The sequence below is a fragment of the Hippocampus guttulatus genome, chromosome 13 (genome assembly GCF_054856545.1).
Source record: "Hippocampus guttulatus isolate MCC_2025c chromosome 13, RoL_Hgut_1.0, whole genome shotgun sequence".
In the NCBI taxonomy this organism is placed as follows: Eukaryota; Metazoa; Chordata; class Actinopteri; order Syngnathiformes; family Syngnathidae; genus Hippocampus; species Hippocampus guttulatus.
The window spans coordinates 15,707,613-15,729,291 of NC_141273.1; the positions used below are offsets into that span (position 1 = coordinate 15,707,613).

Below are 21,679 nucleotides of genomic sequence, written 5' to 3' on the forward strand. Positions count from 1 at the left end.
GGGCTTAAATGCCAACGCGCTGAGCAGAGGGAGGAGGGGGGGGGGGGGGGGAGTAGAAGGCCGCTGGACAAATGTCAGCGCCGGGCCTCTTCATGATCATGTAGCGCAGGGGCAAGCGTGGCGCAAAAGTTGATTTTTGCCATCTGTAATAGGGAGTTTGAATGGCTCACATTGCGGGGATTTAAGAAGAACCTTTTGGGGCTTCGTTCACTAATCAATGCGGGAAACTTTTCGAACTCTGAGCACAAGCTCAGCATGTGCATCCATGAGCAAGCCGTTCCAATTTTGGCTCTGCCAGTCAGTCGCAGGGCACATTATTTGTTTTGCGTTGTATCAAATATATATATTTTTGCAGATAATTAATAAAGTTCCAAGGAGATGAATCCTTGTCATGCGTGTGACTGTGTCAACAATAGTTGAATGTATGTCATGTTTAACCGATTTATGATTGATTTGTCTTCAATTCTAAAATCTTGCTCTTGCACCGTAAAAGTATTTTAGTCATTTACTACTTTGCTTTTAAATTGTCATCATTTTTTGTTTGTGAATGCTGTCAAAGTAGCTTGTGTTTAACATAAACTATAAAGCTGTCTCGCCTCGTCTTGTCCTCAACACCGGCTTCGACGATGCGACAGTTCCGGGTTGTGAGGCGGGGAAAAATCCTCACGAAGGATATTTCAGCCAATCGTGAAGCGCTACAAGCGATTCCATGAAACTTCCCAGCCTATCGCAGCACCGCTTGTCCCTTACTCAGGTGGGGGGGGGCGGTGCCCCACAGGAAACAAGTAAGCTCATGGGGAATCTGGTCTTTGCTTGAAACTTTTCCTTTAAAATTAAAAATAGCAACCAGTGACTTTTTTTTCTTCGTCATTGAGTTGTGTAACGTGTCAATGTTCGCAGTCGACTCCCTTGACGATTTTATATTCTTTTAGACGACCTCGCGTGTTGTGTTTGTGTGCGACTTGTAAACTTAGAGAGACGCCGGGTCACTTTTTTTTAGCTGACATCCAGCTGAATAGGCGAAAGTGCCAGAGAGCGTGTGTGAATAGACGCATTGTGGGGGCTGCCGCCTGCCTGTCTGGTTTAGTGTGTATGTCAGTGTGTGTGTGTGTGTGTGGCCTCGGCATGCTTTTCTCTTCCGTGTCGTTTGTGCCACACGCACTCCCCATCGTCGGTGCCTGCTGGCTGACACGCTGCGTGGACGGGCAGGAGGACATTACCGGCGACAGCGAGCCGCCCGCTCGTCTACACTCGCCGCTCGCTTCCGGCTGCCCACGGCGGTGACCGTCAAACAACAACAACGACAACGACGCAAAGTCCTCGCCATGCCCCAGACTGGCAAATCGAGAAACGCCCCGCCGATGTCGGACGCCCCGCCGATGTCGGACGCCCCGCGGCCCCAAACGGGGGCCTCGGCCGGGGATCCAGAAGGACTCCGAGATGACGAGGGAGACGCTGGACAGGACAACCGAGGAGACGAGGACATCGTCAAATCTCCAAATGATCCCAAACAGTACAGGTAAGATACACTCGTGTACAACCGCCTTTGCTTTCCTCCGCGCATTTCCCAAACACGCATCTTGGATTCACTGTCCCAAAGTTTACATGTGAGATGGAATGATCGTTTGTCTGTTTGTGCCCTGTGACTGTCCGGCGACCAGTCCGGGGTATACCCTGCCTCTCGCCCAGTCAGCTGCAGCAGGAGATGCCAGCTAACTCTCAACCACGAGAGCGAGCCATAGCCCGTTCAAAAATCCGCGTTGCTCCTTGATTTCATTTTATGTTTGAACAATACTATATCAATTCATATAATTATTAATTAATTAATTAATTAGGTAGTTGATTAATTAATTATTAATAATACAATAATCTAAACTATTTTCTTAGTCTCCGTACCTATCGGTCACGCCCCACTTTCACACGTTTCATACTCGATGAAGCACATAAAAATTGAGCATTAGCGCTGGCTTTTAAAAATATTTTTGCGAGATAGTAACGCGTGAATGTCCGGAACCTTGAAATGTATGTTGGTACTGTTCTAAAGCAAGGACCCTCCTGTCATTTTTTTTACTTGTTACCACTGAGTGACTTCCACACCGGTATTTCTTTCCCCTCCAGAGCTAAAAGGTAGGCCAATAATTTATTTCTTTAAATATAAGGTGAACCCGTTGCTCTAATTGAGGCACAGGGAATTCCATTATTTGCCTTTTCACTCTGCAGGTATGTTGTGCTGGCCAACGGGCTGCGCGCTCTGCTCATCTCGGACTACAGCAGCCCGGCCGTGTCCAAAGACGACGAGGAAGAGGAGGAGGAGGAGGAAGAGGAAGAAGGTGACGAAGAGGAGGAAGAAGAGGAGGAAGACGACTCGAGCGAAGAAACGATGGTGGAGTCGGATGAGGGTGGCGACAAAGATGATGACCGGGAGGGGAGGAAGAAGAGAGGAAATGCAGAGAAGCAGGTACACGCTCGGTGATGGTGTCCATTCGTATTTACAAATATTTTGTAGCCCACCATTACACTTTTGAACTGGTCCACCCCCACTGGAGGGCGATCAATGCAAGCGCCACAGTCTGGGAATCCCTGCTGTCGAGCAGCCCATCTGAAACTGGCTCAGCAACACACACCGAGGTTATGATCATGAACGAAAACTTCCCAAAATAACTATAACTAAGATCAGAAAAACATTCTCGCTCATAAAGTTGCTTCGATCCCAGCTCCGGCCTCCCTGTGTGGAGTTTGCGTGTTCTCCCCGCGCCCGCGTGGGTTTTCTCCGGGTACTCCGGTTTCCTCCCGCATTCCAAAAACATGCATCGGGAAATGGATGGATGGAGATAGATAGATAAGTGTGTGTGTGTGTTCCCTGATGGCTAAAATTGCCACACGTGATGCAAACTCTACTTGTGCTCGTTTTGTGTGTGCCTGTGTGTGTGTGAGCGTGTACACGCACGCGTGTGCGTGCATGTGTGTGTGTGTCAGTCTGCAGCCGCCTTGTGTATCGGAGTGGGCAGCTTCAGTGACCCCAGCGACCTCCCCGGCCTTGCCCACTTTCTGGAACACAGTGAGTAATTACAGTAATTACAGTGAAAGGATGGACACGCATCGTGTGTGTGTGTGTTGGTGTGTGCGCACGTGTGTTGAACTAGCTCTGAAAGGTTAATTCACTGGAGTCTTTTACATGCTCACCCATCACCGATTACATTTTGTGTGTTACACCCTCTCATCCATGTTTGTACCTCCAAGTTGGACGAGATAAAACAGAGACCAGAAAGGGGCCCGGTCACCCGTGTTAAACAGTCCCGGGAAGTTACTTTGACACCGCAGTAACTTGGTTGGACCCCTTTCCCCCCGCCGCCGTTTGTTATTCAAATCTGCAACCTAATACGCGTGCCGTTATCGCTTTCAAATCCAAGTTTGAAAATGAAATTGTAAAGAAAATTCGGCTTCCCCGACAGCAGTGGTCCTCAAAACTCTTTCGTCTGGCCATGAGTATTCCCCTCACTTATACGTGTTGATAATCCTCGATTCAATAAAAAATATATATTTTTCTTCTTTTTTCAATTTCAATCAATTCATAGGAATGGCCTACTTTTTTTTATCTCAAACATGAATAAAAATGGAGATGTTGTCTAGAAACTAAATGATGTCATTCTTAAAAATATGAATCAAAATAAACCATAAACCTGCCTCTGTTATAACATTTAAGAAAAAAAATGAATGGAGCGCCCTTAAATGTATTTATTTCTGTGTTGCTCGCCATCCAACAAAAGAAAATTTGAAAGTTGTACTTGACTTTCTGAGTGCTCAGTGACCTTTTTTTTTTGTCTTGCTCTCGACAAATTTACCATATATTTAATTTTAAAAAACTAATACTAAAGCTCATAAAAACTCAAACGAAGCATTTTCTAAAGAAGAAAAAAAATTACGAAAAACCACCAAACTTGAGGTGTGCAGTCTGTGCCACGGGTTACTTATCTGTGAAAAAAAATTATTCAATGTTGCGAAACACTGCCCGGCAGTTATAAAATGCCAAGCTAGACGCCATTCTCATAAGCTGAAGCCATTGATCGGCGGTGGCTTATCTTTGACATTTTTGAAAAATGGCGGCTTATGTGCTCTGTCCGCACGCCGCGCCAGTGGTTTTCATGGGCAGTGAGAAGTACCCCTCGGAAAACGGCTTTGATGCCTTCCTCAAGAAGCACGGCGGCAGCGACAACGCCTCCACCGATTGCGAGAGGACCGTCTTCCAGTTTGACGTGCAGAGGAAAAGCTTCAAAGAGGCGCTCGACAGGTGAGAGCGGATCACGGGGGGGGGGGGCGAGTGGGATCACATTTTAAGCAGTCAAACGGGGCGACCGGTTGAAGTGCGGGGCGATTAAAAAACACTCCCGCCTGCACCTTTCCGCATCAACGGGATGCAGTCAACGCCGCTGTTTAGCTCTGGGCCTGATTAAGAAAGTTGTGAAGCCGCCGGGATTTGATCGATCTGACGCAACGGACATCATTATTGCGCCGTTTATGCCGAATGAACTCTGCCGCTTAAACCGATGGCAGTAGAAAGGAACACGATCAAGGAGTTTGATCGAATGCAACATTGCCATAAAAGGATTTTATTTTGTGGCAACTGATCTGTTGGCGGCTCCCTAAACGGGTTGCAAGAGAGAACAAAAGTTTGGAAAGTGAGTACGGCATTACTTTTGTGTTCGAATGATGTAAGAGTTGTTGATTTGATGTAATGACTTCAACATGGCCGTCCCGGGACTCTTTTGTGGCAGTGATCTGGTGGGGGCTGCCTAAATGGGTTGCAGCAGAGAGCAAAAGTCGGTGCATTTATTTTGCGTTGAAAAGAGGAAAGACTTTTGGATCTTGCGGAATTTGAGCAATATAATGTAACGTAGCTACAGTGAGATTTCATTTTCGCCCGACGCTGCCTAAACGGGTAGCGGGAGAGCAGGTCTGATACGGCATTTTTGTGAGATCTCTCTATGAAAGAGGCGGAATCGTTCTTCCCTTTGCCCTCTATTTTAGGTGGGCTCAGTTCTTCATCTGCCCCCTGATGATCCGAGAGGCTATCGACAGGGAGGTGGAGGCCGTCGACAGCGGTGAGTCCGCTCGTGTTCGGATTCCATCCCGAAAACCGCCGTTGTCTTTCCTGAGCCTTTCCCTCTTCCGCCCGTCAGAATACCAGCTGGCCAAGCCGTCCGATTCGCACAGGAAGGAGATGCTGTTTGGCAGTTTGGCGAAACCGGGACACCCCATGGGCAAATTCTGCTGGGGTGAGGCTCGCCATGTTTTCCTTGTTCCAAAGGCGGGACAATTTGTTGATTTTGAGTGGTGTGACCGGTCGCCAGGGAACGCGCAGACTCTGAAGCAAGAGCCCAAGAAGAAGAAGATCAGCGTCTACAACCGACTACGAGCCTTCTGGGAAAGACACTACTCTGCACATTACATGACCCTGGCTGTCCAGTCCAGAGGTCAGTAAGGTCTTTCTTTATTGGGCTCAAGCCCCCAGCACAAGTCGAGCGCAATGCGCGGTCGAAGGCGGCGTCATCGGTGGAATCGGTCGACACAAACATTTCTTGCTCGAAACGCTAATGAGCAACTTTAAGCGCGGATGGTTGTTCGTCTGTTCGTCTCTGTGTGCCGTGCGATTGGCTGGCAACCGGTTCAGGGTGTCCCCCGCCTACTGCCCGAAGACAGCCGGGATAGTCCCCAGCACCCCCCGCGACCCATGAGAGGATAAAGCGGGTCATAAAATGGATGGATGGATAATTGATTCTAAAACAATTTGATTGTGACAGCTATTAATCTGTACCTAAGTTTTAGCTCTTCAGATTCAGAGGTCGATGACCTCTGACCTATACCACGCAAGGTAAATAGACCGGGCTTTTGGCGCCATCGTGTGACATCACAGAGCAGTTTTCAAAGCATACAGGGGAAAATGAGTCTTGAGTTTTAGCTTTCACAGAACAAAAAAAAAAAACCAAACCACAAGCAGCATGTACCTCAATATCCAGTATTTTGAAGTGAAACAATTCGGGTTTTGCCCCTAAAATCTAGTAGTGCAGTTTCGCAAGGTCAGATCGTGACCAAAGCCGTTTTGTACGATGAAAGTTCCGCTCTGCAGTGATCCACATGTGGCATCAGTCAACAACCTGCTTGTGGGCAGATTGACAGAACTCTTTAACGAGCAATCCGGTGATTTAATTGACTGCTAATGAAGCCGCAAAGCTCTAATGAGGAGCCGCTCCACGTGTCCATTGACGGCCGAGCGCTGCTAATTATTCGCAGCTCGCCTCGGGTCGCCGCCTTCATCCCGGTGATGTCATCGTCGGGTCTTGGCGCGTTCTCGCAGGAAATATCAGGCGGCTCATTAACAGATGCGGAAGCGTCCCAGGCTGACTCGTGTTGACATTTGTGCCCAAAAAAAAATTAGAATAACTTTTTAAAAATCGCAAACATGGTCTTTGCAGAATTGTCTTTTGCAATCTCACTGGATGTGAGCAAATATTGACCACAGAACAGGAAATGGAACCTTTTGTGATCCAAAGCTGCACACAACTCTCTCACACGTGATTGCAGATGTTGTGACTGACTGACACACTTGTGATTGTGCACCCGCAGAGAAGCTGGACACCCTGCAGATGTGGGTGCGCGAGATCTTCAGCCAGGTGCCCAACAAGTGAGTGTGCTCATTTCACTGCCCACGGCAAAATTCATTGACTCGTTTAAGTTGACTTGAGTTCAAGCAGATGCCAAGAATTTCCCAGTGTTTACTCTCCGACAGCGAAAATCGCTCCTCTAACATCCAATATTTAAAAAAAGGAGGAAAAAAAAGCTTTTTCCAAAGGAATCATTCTTCATTTTTTTGACTAACATCGTCAGAGAAAGGAAACGATGCCAATTAATGACATTTACAACTTTTATCTAAATGTACGGTGGTCCTGTTTAGGTCACTTTTAATCATAGTTATCCGATTATTGTTGTGTTTTTGGTTTGTTTTTGTTTTTTTGTTTTTTTTTTTTTACTAAAATGAAATACTGTAATCTCCGAATGATAAAGTCACCTAAATAAAAGCCGCAACAGCTAATTTTGGCCATAAAAAACAATTGTGTTTTTAGTAGCCACAGGTCTTTTTTTGCAAAAGAAGAGATCAAAATTTTTATTGACATGAAACAAAAGGTGACACTTTTGTCCACATTTTCGATTAATTCAGTAAAATAAATAATACAATTTAATTGCCCGTGATTTACCTTGCTGGATTGAACATATAGTCGAAACTCGCGATTCGCGGGTAATAAGAAACATCGTGGCCCACGAATAACAAAAATCCATTTATAATTGGCCCATTATAAATACATTAAAAAAAATCAATCACTCAATACAGTTTTGTTATGTTGGAATTTGATGGTGTGGGACCTTAATAGCACTCTTCTCCCAAGACATTTTGATTTTCACTTTACTAGCACTTTTATGGTTGTATGTATTTATTTATTGAAATGGCTTTTTCTTGTGATGTTGCGCGTTCATGTCGGCAGCGGCCTTGCCAAGCCAGACTTCTCCAACATGCTGGATCCCTTTGACATGCCATCTTTTAACAACCTATACAGAGGTAAACGATCATTTATGTCGATATTTGGCGTCGGGATGCTCAAAATCTGTCCGCTGAGGCGAAGAGGTGGTGTGTTGTTGTCATCGTGGAATACTTGAAGGTCACTGCTTGTACTGTTGTGTTTGTGTTGCCTGCCTGCAGTCATCCCCGTTCGGAAGGTGCATGCCTTAAATATCACTTGGGCGCTCCCCCCTCAAGAAAAGCACTACAGGTGAGTGTTCTGGAGTAGTGAGTCCCAAACTTGCGCAAGGGGTACACCCTCCAAAGGATGCGCAAGAAGAAGGGCCCTATTTTCATGAATAGCGCAAGTCGAGGGCAAAGTGTAGCCTAACTGTGTACAGGGGTGGACTTTTCTTTCTTTTGGCATTTTTGTAGTCAGGCCCAGGATGAAAGGGACGTTTGCGCCGTTGTGGGAGTGAGCACAGACGGCTTATTTCCCCATCCAGTAAACGGCAATCCAATGCACTTTAAATTCAGTGCACCAGAGGCGCGCACTGGCAAACAGATCACTTGCGGATGATGTCAATTTGGCCAAGGCAGTCACAGATATCATCACTGTGAAGTGGACACTTAGAAACCCTTTCCCCGCTGAGTGTTTGTGTGCCTTCAAAATCATCATTAGTGTGGCAAATAAACAATTCATGAAAAAGGCTTGAAGCTGTTTAAAATCCACTCCCGGTTGAAGTTTACTGTCAAACTAAACATAAAACATAGACGATTGCACGCCACGTATTCAAAACAACCGAACAAGGTTGTCTTAAGAACGGCCCGCAAACTTAATGCTAACATAGCGTATCATGGAAAATGCCATTGAGATGCTAATGGTTAGCATCGATAATCACCGTTTTGTAACCTTTTATTCAACAGATATTTGAACACAAATGGTGGAGAAACACATTTAGACAGATATTGTTTTAATACCCACAGGTAGATGTTGTTTATTTTACGAATGACTAATAATACAGCATTTTATGGAATCACGGTAAGTGGTGTAGGTACAAATTTTTCATTTGCGTCCACACGCTTTATGATAATATATCTCAAGGCACCGCTATATTTTTGTGACTTTACACTGAAACATCTTTTTGTTGAGCACATGAACATTTTTGATGGAGCAAAGAACAAAATGTAACGGGAGGGTCATATCAATAGAATACAGTACACAAATCCAACACCGCCCCCGCCCCCCTCGTTGTCCTGAGGGGATTCGATTTTCTTGTCCTAACAATGATTTTCCTTCGCAGAGTGAAGCCTCTTCACTACATATCGTGGCTGATTGGCCACGAAGGCCCAGGAAGCATCCTCTCAACGCTCAGGAGGAAGTGAGGAGTTTCTCTTTGCTTTTCCCATGTGAAAGCGCTCCAAATAAAACCCAATTTAAAGGTCTTCAATTTACTGGGGGACACACACAGGCTGTTTTTTTTTTTCCCCCACAAGAGCCTCTCAGCCTCTTGTTACTAAATGCCCCCCCCCCCAAAAAAAACCTCTCTCAGTCATCTCACAATACAAAGCAGCCCTCCAAAAAACACCCTCCCCTCATGTCGACACCACTCAGCGGCTCAGATCGAACGTTTCAGACGCTTTGTTTCCCCGCGCTTGATGAATGACGACAGCGGACGACTTGGAGAGCGCTCAAAGCCAGTCGAGTGCTTTGCTGTGTTAAGTGGGGTGCGGCGTAAAGTGCCCCCTCAGTGGTTATTTGGGCCCGGGAGGCAATGAAGCCTCGTGTCCTTTTCATTCCCCCGCCCCCCTCTGTATAAAAAAAATTAGACTCATAAAGTTTGTTTTCCTCTCCGTATGAAAAAGATCACGTGAAGTCAGTAAACTTTTCACCAATGGTCTCACCTACGAAAGATTTCAACCTCGGTTGTCACACGAACCCTCACGCCAAAAACAGCAGCAGTTGTTTTTCTCCCCACAAAAACCGTTGACATTTCGTTGGAAGTGTACGGTGGCTTATTTGGACAAGTGGCTATTGGATTTTTTTTTTCCAGCAAAGTAGGCGGGGCATTGAATTAGCGTTAATTTAATCGATGCTCAATGTGGATGATGGCAGGTGCTGGGCTGTCAATCTTTTCGGAGGCAACAGCGAAAGCGGCTTTGATCAAAACACCACCTACTCCATTTTCTCCATCTCCATCACGCTCACCGACGAAGGTTTCCAGAACTTCTACCAGGTGACCTGCCCTCCCGTTCTCCCTCCCCACCTCTTCTATTTTGGTCCAGCCCAGCTCCAGTATTTGCCTCATTGATAGATACAACAGGGTTATTTCAGGGAAGAGCCGAGTGCTATCAGTTGCCACGGCAACGCCGGCTAACCAGGCACTCAAGCAGCAAAGGAGCTGATTTTTATAGGACTGTCTTATTGGAAAATAACTGCTCTTGAAGGGTCGCCACGGATTCGAGGACACCCTTTACATCCACATCCATCCAATATGTATTACCAAATAATAGGTGTGTTTTTCATTTCAATTTCTGCAGGTGACCCACCTGGTGTTCCAGTACCTCAAAATGCTGCAGATCCTCGGACCGCAGAAAAGGCACAAATCGAAGCACACGCTCGCACACACACATTTCCACCTCCTACAGTATGCAAGAGTTGCATATGGGCACCAAAACTCTCAAATATTTTCGGATACCATTGTAGTGCCCGCCAGATTTGTACGGTACCTAAAATGTGGAGCTAGCTATGTTATTTCTAGTGCCAGGTACTTTTGCCGCGACTTGATACCGAGGTTTTTGCTCCAGAAATTGTTCTCATAGGAAATCCATTTTTTTGTGAGTTGATTTATTTTTTTTAATCGACAAAATAAGATAAGGTGAAAAGCTCGGAGTCGAGCCACTTCTCCTACATGTTGAGGAGCCAGATGAGGTGGCTCGGGCATCTGATTAAAATGCCTCCTGGACACCTCCCTGGTGAGTTCTTCCGGGCATGTCCCACCGGCAGGAGGAGTCGGGGACGACCCAGGACACGCTGGAGAGACGATGTCACCCAGCTGGCCTGGGAACGTCTTGGGATTCCCCTTGAAGAGCTGGAAGAAGTGGCTGGGGAGAGGGAAGTCTTGGCTTTCTGTGAAAGCCCCCCGCGACCCGACCCCGGATAAGTGGTAGAAAATGGATGGATGGACAAAAGGAGTTGTCGCATATAATGTTACTTTGGTGTTCAGCAGTTGTCGTTGGATTGGACAGTGGCTCTTTTATACACGCGTTGAGAAATGTAACATGAAAAAAATGAAATTTGGTAAGCGCACGCATTTCGCCCGTGTTTCGTCCATCTTTAAAATGCCACATTTTTACTCCTCTAATTGTCTTTCTCGTCACACACTCAGGATATACGAAGAGATTCAGAAGATCGAGGCCAACGAATTTCGCTATCAGGAGGAGGTAGGGGCCCCACGCCGTCCGGGCACCGCCTGCTCCGCGTCATTCCTTCAACCACGTAATGCCTGTTCTCTCTTTTCAGAGCGACCCTATCGAACACGTGGAGGACATCTGTGAGAACATGCAGCTCTTCCCCAAGGAAGACTTGCTGACGGGAGACCAGCTGATGTTTGACTTCAGTCGCGAGGTGGCCAGCTTGGCATTCATTGGACTTGATTTTTGTTTTACATTTTTGCTTTGTGTGAAAAGTGAGATGGAAGCTTTGCACTTGCACCCTACCCCTACCCCCGCCCCCCTCCTCTCCCTCCCTCCCGCCCTCCTCTGTGAGATTGTTCCTGCATAAAGAAACACATTTAGACACTGACAGAAGGAAATGTGTTCCGTGCATTTGCGCGCATGTGTGTGTGTGTGTGTATGTGTGTGCAGGTGATTGGTGCAGCGCTGTCCCTGCTCACCCCCGAGAAAGCCAACCTGATGCTGCTGTCGCCAGAACACGAGGGCCGTTGTCCCCTCAGGGAGAAGTGGTTTGGAACACAGTACAGCGTGGAAGGTGAGTGTGTTGTTCGTGTTTGTGTGTGTGTCGGGGCACGCGCGCGTGTGTCAAGAATTTCATCGTTTCAGATTTTTCGTTATAGTTTTAATTTTGTTTTGACTTCTGCCTTTTTTTTTTATTCTGTCAGTTCAAATTCGTTTTTGAAGCAGGTTTAGTCATTTGTACTCATTTTAATTTTTTTCAGACTGCTTTGTTTGAGATTTTATTAGTTTTAGTTTTTTTTTTTTTAATTATAGTGTATTTGTCAAGTGCACAATTAAAAAAAGGTCACTATTCTGAAATAATTGAAATGAAAGTACAATTCTTCAGCAAGTGTTCCTCCCTCTTCTGTGTGGCCGTACAGTACAGCAATACCGAAATACAGTAAAATTTTGAAAGAACCCCGACAGCTCAGGTATGATATTAACTGACATTATAAAGGACATTATTTTGTAGTAATTAAATGGTTTTATTAATGTAAGATGCCGTTAGTTGTTTTTTTTAAGCAATTATTTTGCCAACCAAAAAATGTAGTTGTCGTTGTTGTGTTAGCTTATGTTAACTACAAAAACCTTGTTGTGTGCTGGCACCTTAATACATTGTCTTTTCCTCTTTCCCCGCAGCAACGTTCACCCCAGCGTAAAGCACTCAAGCCATTTATCTCTGTCGCTTTCGATGACAGTATATTGTGTTTACAAACAAAAGGCCTCTCACACACACATCGCGTCATCTTCCTTTTGAAAAATGTACCCAACTAGCCTCCTGTGATGCTCGCAGAGGACGTTCTTATTTCATCGAGGCACAAGTTAAATGTGCCTGACACTTGTGCCTTCCTTGCTCACAGACATCCAACCAGAGTGGATGGAGCGATGGACAGGAAATTTGGAGCTGAGTCGCCAGCTTTTCCTTCCTGCGGAGAACAGGTTCATCGGTGGGTGACTGGACCACACTCAAAATTCTCACTTTTACCAGTAGTCACACATTGTGCATTTAGAAAAAAAATACTGGTTGGTGCTACTTAGGTTTGGGTTTTGGACTTGTTGAGCAAAATAATACATGTCAATGTTTGCAGTATTGCAAAAAAAAAAAAAAAGAAAAACAAACATAATTTGAATGTGTTATCCCTCCCCTGGCCCCATTTTATGCCTCTAATTTCATTTTTAATTATCATTTCTAAACTTGTCACAGCGTGACAAAAAAGGCTCACCAGACACCAGAGAGACAGAAAGCATCACGACATTATCCATCCATCGATCCATTTTCCGATCCGCTTTATCCTCACAAGGGTCTCGGGGGGGTGCTGGAGCCTATCCCAGTTGTCTTCGGGCAATAGGCGGGGGACACCCTGAACCGGTTGCCAGCCAATCGCAGGGCACACAGAGACGAACGACCATCCGCGCTCACACCTAGGGACAATTGAGAGTGTTCGATTAGCCTTCCGTGCGTGTTTTTGGAATGTGGGAGGGAACCGGAGTACCCGGAGAAAACCCACGCAGGCACGGGGAGAACATGCAAACTCCCCACAGGAAAGCTGGACCTGGAATCGAACCCGGTACCTCTGCACTGTGCTAACCACTGGACCACCGGGCCGCTCTATGTTAAGAGACGAGCAACCATCCGCGCTCACACTCACACTTAAGGAAAATTTAGAGTGTTCAATCAGGGGAAGGTGAAGTGGGGCTACATTCAAACCTTGCTTGCTAGCAGCTTGAGAGGATCGAAAATGATTGACGTTTCCATTCACTCGTCCGTGGACGTTACGCGCATGGTCACGGAATGATTAAAAAGTCGGACCTCAAGGCACCATTGTAGACATTGTAGTCAGTTTTGCATTTGTGGCTGGAGCAATTTTCAACATCCCGCGGCAGTTTGCTCGTCGGCCTGCAATTGGGGCAAAACGAGGAATCCATCCCTGGCAAATAGCAGGCCAATCTCCAGGCCCGCCGCGGCTAGTTATTACCATCGTTTTGTCACCGCAGTGTAGCCTGAGCAACGGCACCGAGCACCTCCATCTTGCCTTTATGACGGCAGTGTTCTCATCTTCTAATGGCTCCACGTTCAACTGAGGCTGCCTGAAAGGACGAAATGCTTTTTGGGGAGAGATTCACAGCACGACGGCAGCCATTGTTGACAACCTATGCTACATGCTAAACGTGTCAACGAGGGTATTTATTTGATTTATTTATTTTTGGGAAATTGGTAACTGGTTGAATGGTGTTCCGTCAGTCATTACAACATTCCCCGGTTAATAATCAGGGCTCTAATAAAGGTATTATCCTTTCTGTTGCTAAGCTCCAATTCAGACGAGGCCCACCACGCTAATCACACGGAGAGCATATTAGCATTCATCCCCTCTGCGTTATCTCTGATATAATTCCAGCATCATTATGTTTCTGTCTTTCAACTTATTTATTTTTTTAGCAACAAAACTTTTTTTTTCCCCATGAAACAAGCTCGGTTTACATCTGCCTGTTTTTTCTTCTTAACAAATGAAAAAAAGTCACAGCCATAAGGCAGGTTTCTGCTTTGTTTTACCGACACTAAAAACAACCGGTGGCGCTAACAAATGAATATTTTTGTTGGAACAAAATCAAATAGTGGCCTCTTTCTAAAATGTCACTTTTGTTTTCCTCCCATTCCGTTGCGCACAAAGTCCGAGGTGTTCTTCTTTAGAAACAAATATAATCGCTAAACGAAATGTGGTCTTTAAGGATTTATGGCATCAAGGTGGTCGATTTTCCTCTAACAAGCTCACTTTGGATTTATTTATTTTTTTGCTCAGGAAAATGAAACCCTCACTCATTTTTAACAAGGTCAATTCATTTTGGAGCAATCCGGAAACAGCGAATTGCATCTAAAATGCCCCTTTTTCGTCAGCAAACTTGATCCACTCCCATGTGGTGGTGTGACGCCAGCAAAAAAAAGAAAGAAAACAATCGAAACAATGACTGCTGTCGAAATCGCTTCACAATCACCCTCCCCATATGACGCTCATGAAAAGAGAATTTTCAATTTTCCCTTATGTCGCGTTTATTTTTCCTCGAACAACATTAATGGAGAGATTGATACAGCGCTTTTCAAGACACCCAAGGTCGCCTCGAAAGGCAACCAGAGCATAAATCCACAACAATGTGATTGTGATTTTTGTACTCGAATGCACCTATTTTCTTTTCAGCCTCAAACTTCACCCTCAAGCCTTCAGACTGCGCCGATGCCGAGTTTCCAGTGCGCATCGCCAGCAGTGACACAGGCTGCCTGTGGTACAAGAAGGATAACAAATTCAAAACTTTCAAAGGTGAGTTTCGCTCGTCGCTCTGCCATTTGACACAAAATCCATTTGCCACTCTGGCGCAAAAAGTGTATTCTCATGACAATTATTCTCGTGGTCTTCTGCAGGCTACATCAGATTTCACCTCATCTCTCCTGTAATCCAGCAGTCTGCTCAGAAGTAAGTGCAGTCACCTTAACTAGAAGACTTTTTTTTTTTTTTTTTTAACTTACAGTCACCGACCTCTCTTTCCCTCCATTGTGTGCATTGCAGCGTGGTGCTGTTCGACCTGCTGGTCAACATCCTGGGCCACAATCTGGCCGAGCCCGCTTATGAAGCCGAGGTGGCCCAGCTGGAGTATAAACTGGTGGCGGGCGAGCATGGCCTGGTGATCAAGGTCAAAGGATTTGACGACAAATTGCCCGTGAGTCAGTGAGTGAGGGAGGGAGATATGCCGGTTCAGTTGGCGGCTTGTAGAAACTGACAACTGTTCCTGGCATCCCGCGGACCACAAACGCTCTGCATGTGGCCCCTCGGTTCATTTTTACTTTTTATTTTTTTTTTAAGTTCATTTTTTGCAACCAAAAAAAATAATAATAATTTTGGAGAGTTCGCTCTACTATGGTTCCAAATTGTAATAGCACCATTCATCACAAGATGGCACACTTAATTGCCCTTCCACTGGGTCATCTCCATCAGGAATATCATCGCAAATAGGAAGCAGTTGAGAGGTTGAAAATTGAAGCTACTTTGCGTTGAGACGTAATTACCAGGAAGAGCACTTTAGCCTCTTCTATGTTTAGAAAGCCGCCAGATAACACTTAGCTTAAGCCCGTAGCGGGGGGTTACGAAATTGCGCACACCTTCAGTCAGTGTTACAAACAAAATGGAACATCAATATATGCCCACAGTTAAATATGACACAAGTTCGTGTAACTGCAGGTAAACACACTTGAACGATCATGATTAACGAGCGTCTTTATAATGGCACAGATTCTCCACAGAATGGTGCAATGCAAAGCTCTAAAGGTACTGCCAGAAATCTGCGGAAGCTGCCAAGCTCTCAAATATAAATACAGTCATACCTCGGTTTTCGACCATAATCCCTTCCAGAAGGCTGTTCGAAAACCGATTTGTTTGAAAACCGAAACCACACTCTTTTTAAAAAAAATCTTTATTGAACACGTCTGTTCACAATGGAACGCAATACGAGAAAGCGTCACTTCCTCGTCTACCAGAGGGAGCGTTACTTCCTCGTGTCAGGAAGGCGAGAGGAGTCAAGTGACAAATTCAAGTGCGCTCAGTTTGTTCGAGAACCGAAATTCGGTCGTCATCCGAGGCATAAAAAAAAATTTTGGTCGAAAACCGATCTGGTCGAGAACAGAGACGTTCGAAACCCGAGTTTTGACTGTAAAGTTGATCTTTCAAAAAAATTGTTTTTTATCTACAGTAAATTAGGAAGTGCACGGTCCTATGTGAGTCCCTGCGGTAGCGGCATCGAAAAATTGTGACCCCCTCCATCATTTAAGTTGCCCATCATTAGAGGTGTACCAAATGGTGTGGCTGGTGAGTCTGTACCACAATTAACAGTGTACACCTCGCTGTCCTGATCTTCTATCCTATAGCTTCTCTTCCGCCTGATCATTGACCACCTGGCTAACTTCAAGGCCCCTCCAGACGTCTTCAGCATGTTCTCGGAGCAGCTGAAGAAAACCTACTTCAACATCCTCATCAAGCCCGCCAAGCTGAACAAGTCGGTGTTTGACATGCTCAGTCCTTTTGCTGCCCTCTGCCGGCCCGATTGTGTCCCAACAAGATGCTCCGTTTTTTTTTGTTGTTGTTTTTTGTTTTTTTTAGGGACGTGCGGTTGTTGATCTTGGAGCACGGGCGCTGGTCCATGGTAGACAAGTACCAGGCGCTCGTGGCCGGCCTCACCAGTGACCAGCTGACGGACTTCAGCCGAAGGCTCAAGGCCGAGCTGTACGCCGAGGGCCTGGTGCAGGGCAACTTCAGCCGTGACGTGAGTGCCACACCTCTGCCATTATCTTTGCTTTCATTTCCGTCCATGCAAAAAAAATAATAAATGCTGATGGGGGAGGCATCTAAGAGGGACCTTTATACTCCATCCAGAAAATATTCACCTCGCTTGAATTTTCCCACATTTTCTCATGTTATTGCCTGATACCGAAACAAATGTCATTTTACACATACGCTACTCATTATTTCAAATTGACAGTGCAGAAAATGCACCCAAAAATGATTAGGATTTATTTAATGGTCATAACATGTCAAAAAGGGAAAGCGATTGGTTTGTTTTCATTCAGTCTGCTTTCATGGAGGACTACTGAAATGAGGTACCGGTACTTACTGTTGACAAGTTGGAGAATTTTAAAATGGGGGAAAAAAGGTCTCTAAACATTAATTAATGATCTAAAATAATCATCGATTAATTGTCGATTAATCGTTGCACTTCAGCTCTCATTTGATTTGTTAGAAACCACCGCGTCTAAGCAGAACCAACCAATCAGAAAAGAAGGCGTTACTGTTCAGCTGTCAGCTGTTTCTCCTGCACTCACGGGCTCACACATAGCAGGCACACACCCGCGGCCTCCACGTTGTCCACGTCAGCTACACGAGTATGGAATGGTTTTATTTTGTTTTTTGTTTTAACATAGCAAACGTGAGGGCCGCAAGATTGTGCCCGCTATGAGTGTGCCAAACAGCACACACAAAAAATATTGATACCTCATCACCAGTCAGGTTCTCTCTGCTTCAGGCAGTGTAGCTTGAAATGTGTCTTTGGATCTTCACCCAGCCGAGCCGGTCAAGTCACTTGTGGAGAAACTCACCATGGGGTTGGTTAAATTCGAAACATCACTTCTGGGGGAAAAAAAATCGAGCATCCTCTCAGTGATGTTTGTGGATGTTAGTGGTTTGAGAGTATCAGTTTAAATGTCAGGCATTGGTAACTTGGTGCTTATCCGCTTTTGTGTTTGCACCACAGGAGTCGCGAAGCTTCCTGCAGTACGTGACAGAGTGAGTGAGCGAGCAGCCACACACGCGCCTTCCTAATGCACTCCCAAATGACCACTTGAATACTACGCCGCACTCACTGTCATTGGCATTAGCCTCACATGAGGAAGCTAGTCCCCCACCATCACCCCCTCCCTCATACATTCCCTTGTTTCACCGTCTTCATTGTTTATGTCTTGTGACCTGTTGTAACTGTCATATGCTTGTGCAGGAGTTTTTTGCCTCACTCAAATTATCCTCAAATGAGGGTAGTTCGAGCGTGGGGTTTTTTTTCTCCCCCTGTCCCTCCCTTGTTTCTGACTTTTGGGTTGAGTGAACGCTGGCGCGTTTTGGCTGCCGCTGCTCAACCCGTATTATTTTGTGTTTTTTGTTATTGTAAAGTGTCCTTGGGTGTCTTGAAAGGCGCTTATAAATAAAATCTATTATTATTATTATTATTAATTCATCCTCCTCCTCCTCTTCTTCCATAGCAAGCTGCAGTTCTCCAAGCTGCCAGTGGAGGTGCCAGTGATGTTCCGAGTGGTGGAACTGCCGAGGCAGGACCACATCTGTAAAGTCAAGTCTATGAACAAGAGAGACGCCAACTCCGAGGTCACAGTCTACTACCAGGTCCGCAAAAATTCCGATAAGTGCAACTCAAAAATTTGCGTACAATTGAAATCCATGAAATAAGTTGCTTTGGGGTCTTTTGACTTTGTTTAATCCCCCCCAATCCTTCCAAAAAACGCCGGTAAACATTTAGTATGTATGTTCAAAAATCCTAAAATCACTTTTCAGGAGACCTACAAAACAGCATGAATGTTCAACCATTAACATTGCAAGGTCCAAGAGCGCAATGCTTTAAATTTGGTCCAAAATTTGGACAAAAAAATGACACGTGTCAGGATTTGTGAAAATGTTATCACTATTGAGGTGCTATGTTTGCCCATTCCTAACCCCCCCACCCAAAAAAAAAAAATACTAGACCTACTCATCTAATATAGGGCATTATTTATTGAAGGGGAGGTCTTATATTTGGTGGAAGTGGCGTGAGTTAAAGATGTCACTAGCCTGTAGTAGAAAAGGATACCCTCTTTTTAACTGCTTAAGAATAATATTAATAATCTGTTTGATAGTCTGGATCCAAAGATTTGAGGGAGCACACGCTGATGGAACTCTTAGTGGTGAGTCGTATGATCTTTTTAGAATCATTGCGCTTGTTGGATTTTACTAACTTTCCCATGTGTCTTTGCACATAGGCTGTAGTGTTGAACTTTTGTCTTTCTTTTGCTGCGTGTCTGTAGCCTTACTGTTTGTGTTTGTTTTTCATGGGTCAATGTGACCCGCTGTCTTTCAGATGCTTATGGAGGAGCCTTGTTTTGACTTCCTTCGCACCAAAGAGACACTGGGGTACGTGCCTGATTTTGTCATTCCTGTAAACCTCATGGAGCAGCAACTTGCCCGCGGCTCTCATCGGCGTTCTTATTTTCTTGTTGTTGTTTGTTTGTTTGTTTTTAATCGTGCAGGTACCATGTCTACCCCGCCTGCAGAAACACTTCGGGCGTTCTAGGTTTCTCCATCACAGTGCAAACGCAGGCCTCTAAGTTCAAGTGAGTTGGCAACACATTTCGACATGTTCATCACAGCAACTTGGGTTTTAGTATATTGTAACTAAAATTCAAATCAAAGAAAAAAGAAAATCTATATATAGTACAGTATAGCGAGCTAGATAGCTAGCTAGCTATCTTAGGTAGGTAGGTAGCTAGCTTTAGTCAGTAGGTAGCTAGCCAGCTAGCTAGATAGGTAGGTAAGTGGATAGATAGAAAAAAATAACCAAAATGAAGCTGTGTGGTTTTATCCAAACTGTAGCCTTTGCGATCTGAAAATTACATGCTACTGAATTGCGATGTTTATTTCAATAGCATTCATTGTTCGGCCCTTTGTTCAACTGTATGTTACTTGAATGTGGGTTTCAAATCCAAAGGGAAGCTCGTCAATGTGTGAAGAAGAAAAATAAACCCCCCCAAAAAATCCAAACAGTTATGTGAATTGTGAACAATGTGCTCTCAGTACAGAGCTGGCCGAGTTAAAAATTGAAGAGTTCCTCGCTTCATTTGGTGAGACGCTCAGCACGCTGACTGACGAGGCCTTCGACGCTCAGGTGTGTGTGCGTGCGGACGTGTGAGTCAGAATAGAATGAATCGTTCCTACCCACAAAGTTTCTCAACTGTCAACCATAATATGAAAGAGTGTTTCATAATCCTTTTGTTCGTGTCTGTGTCTCTGTAATGTATGTGTCTCTCGCTCCTTGCGAATGTTTCTTTCCGTGCGTGTGTATCTGTGTTGGTATGCTTGTGTGCAGGTGAGCACTCTGATGAAGCTGAAGGAGTGTGAGGACACACACCTGGGCGAGGAGGTGGACAGAAACTGGACAGAAGTGGTCACACAGCAATACATGTTTGACCGACTCAACAGAGAGGTGACGCGCACACGCACGGCCGTCATAATATAACAAAGATATTAATTTGAACATTCTTTGTTCAGGTTAAGGCCTTGAAGCAGATAAGCCGCGGCGAGCTGCTGTCCTGGTACCACCACCATCGAGGACCATACAGCCGCAAACTCAGCGTACACGTAAGCAACTGTCTCACTCGACAAAATGATGGAAATACTTTTTTTTTTTTCTACAAGAATCTCTTTTCATCTGGACAGGTGGTGGGTTTCGGCGCTGAGGAGGGCGACGAGCTCAACGATGATGAGACGGCGGGACTCCCCGCCCAGGGTGAGGGCTCCGGGAGCTCGGCTTACGGAGAGGTGTCCAGGCTCACCTTCCTGGCGCCCTCACCCAAGATGACGGGCGCCACCGCCATCATGGACATTAATGCCTTCATTCGAGAACTGTCCCTCTTCCCCTATAGCACTGTTTATTAGCTTTGTGTGGAATGAAGCGTGCAAAGGAATACTTGAAGTGATAAGTTAATTGCTCTGACTTAATAAAGTCACTTTTCCACATTGAACCTGTGTGTGTGTGTGTGTGTGTGTGTGTGTGTGTGTGTGTGTGTGTGTGTGTGTGTGTGTGTGTGTGTGTGTGTGTGTGTGTGTGTACAGAGTGGGGTGCATCATCTAACTTTTCATTCCCTCACCATGATAATCTTCCACCTCCCCATCAAGCCCACCTTTAGCATCGCTGTGCTAGCTACAAAGCTAGTGCAGCTCCAGGGAAGTTTTCTCATTACAGGTACGCTCATTGTGTATATTTTGTGGAAGCATTCAACCACCAGGTGGCACCCTCTAACCGTACAGACAGACCCAGCAATTATTCGGTTTAATTGCACCTATGCACGGATTCAAGACACCCTGTGCTGGATGTAGCAAAGCAGCCGGAGAGACATTGGATCCAAGAGACATTGGATATTCCTCCAGGTTTTCCAGTAGGTACGCTGTAGTTGTTTTTGTGTATTGTGTGTTTTGGGGAGTGAAATTGACTTTAAATGTGCAATTTTGCGTAACCCGCCCTTATCATTGCATTTCAAGGAATTCATTGTGGGTCTCTCTTTTGTTTATCAGAACGAGAGCAACAGTTTTGCCTGTACCGTGTGTATATCCTTGAAGGTCTTTGGTTTGCGAAATCAGGTGAAGAAAGTTTTTGGTTAATGGAGAATGTCAGTATTATCAAAATAAAAAGTGAGCACGAAATGTATAAACGTGTGTGTAAATGTATATCTTTATGGATACATCGATTTACTTTGTATAACCAGTCGATCTCTCATCAGGTGCTACCCCCCCCATCCAACCCGACGCCTATTAACTTCATCCCAACTGATTAACTAATTGCTGCCTCATGAGGATTAAAGTGGCATCGTTGTTTTGATAGTGC

General features: G+C 45.3%; 1 protein-coding gene across 2 annotated transcripts; it reads left to right on the forward strand.

The window, feature by feature from the left end:
• Positions 1-785: 785 nt before the first annotated feature.
• LOC147196596 (nardilysin-like) lies at positions 786-20,819 on the forward strand. 2 transcript variants are annotated; one of them, XM_086127341.1, is made up of 31 exons: positions 787-1,519; positions 2,221-2,458; positions 2,977-3,058; positions 4,135-4,288; positions 5,026-5,099; positions 5,178-5,273; positions 5,349-5,471; positions 6,622-6,679; positions 7,536-7,609; positions 7,751-7,820; positions 8,854-8,931; positions 9,666-9,786; positions 10,091-10,149; positions 10,939-10,993; positions 11,073-11,177; positions 11,417-11,540; positions 12,367-12,453; positions 14,698-14,817; positions 14,919-14,970; positions 15,064-15,214; positions 16,416-16,543; positions 16,648-16,810; positions 17,795-17,826; positions 18,294-18,432; positions 18,939-18,986; positions 19,160-19,212; positions 19,329-19,412; positions 19,873-19,963; positions 20,165-20,281; positions 20,347-20,436; positions 20,515-20,819. In XM_086127341.1, exons 1-31 carry the CDS (start codon positions 1,326-1,328, stop codon positions 20,731-20,733), a joined length of 3,279 nt encoding a protein of 1,092 aa, XP_085983467.1. In that variant the 5' UTR covers positions 787-1,325; the 3' UTR covers positions 20,734-20,819. The 2 variants fall into 2 exon arrangements, with proteins under 2 accessions (XP_085983468.1, XP_085983467.1); XM_086127342.1 differs by lacking the exon at positions 18,939-18,986 and having other exon boundaries at positions 786-1,519.
• Positions 20,820-21,679: the final 860 nt, after the last annotated feature.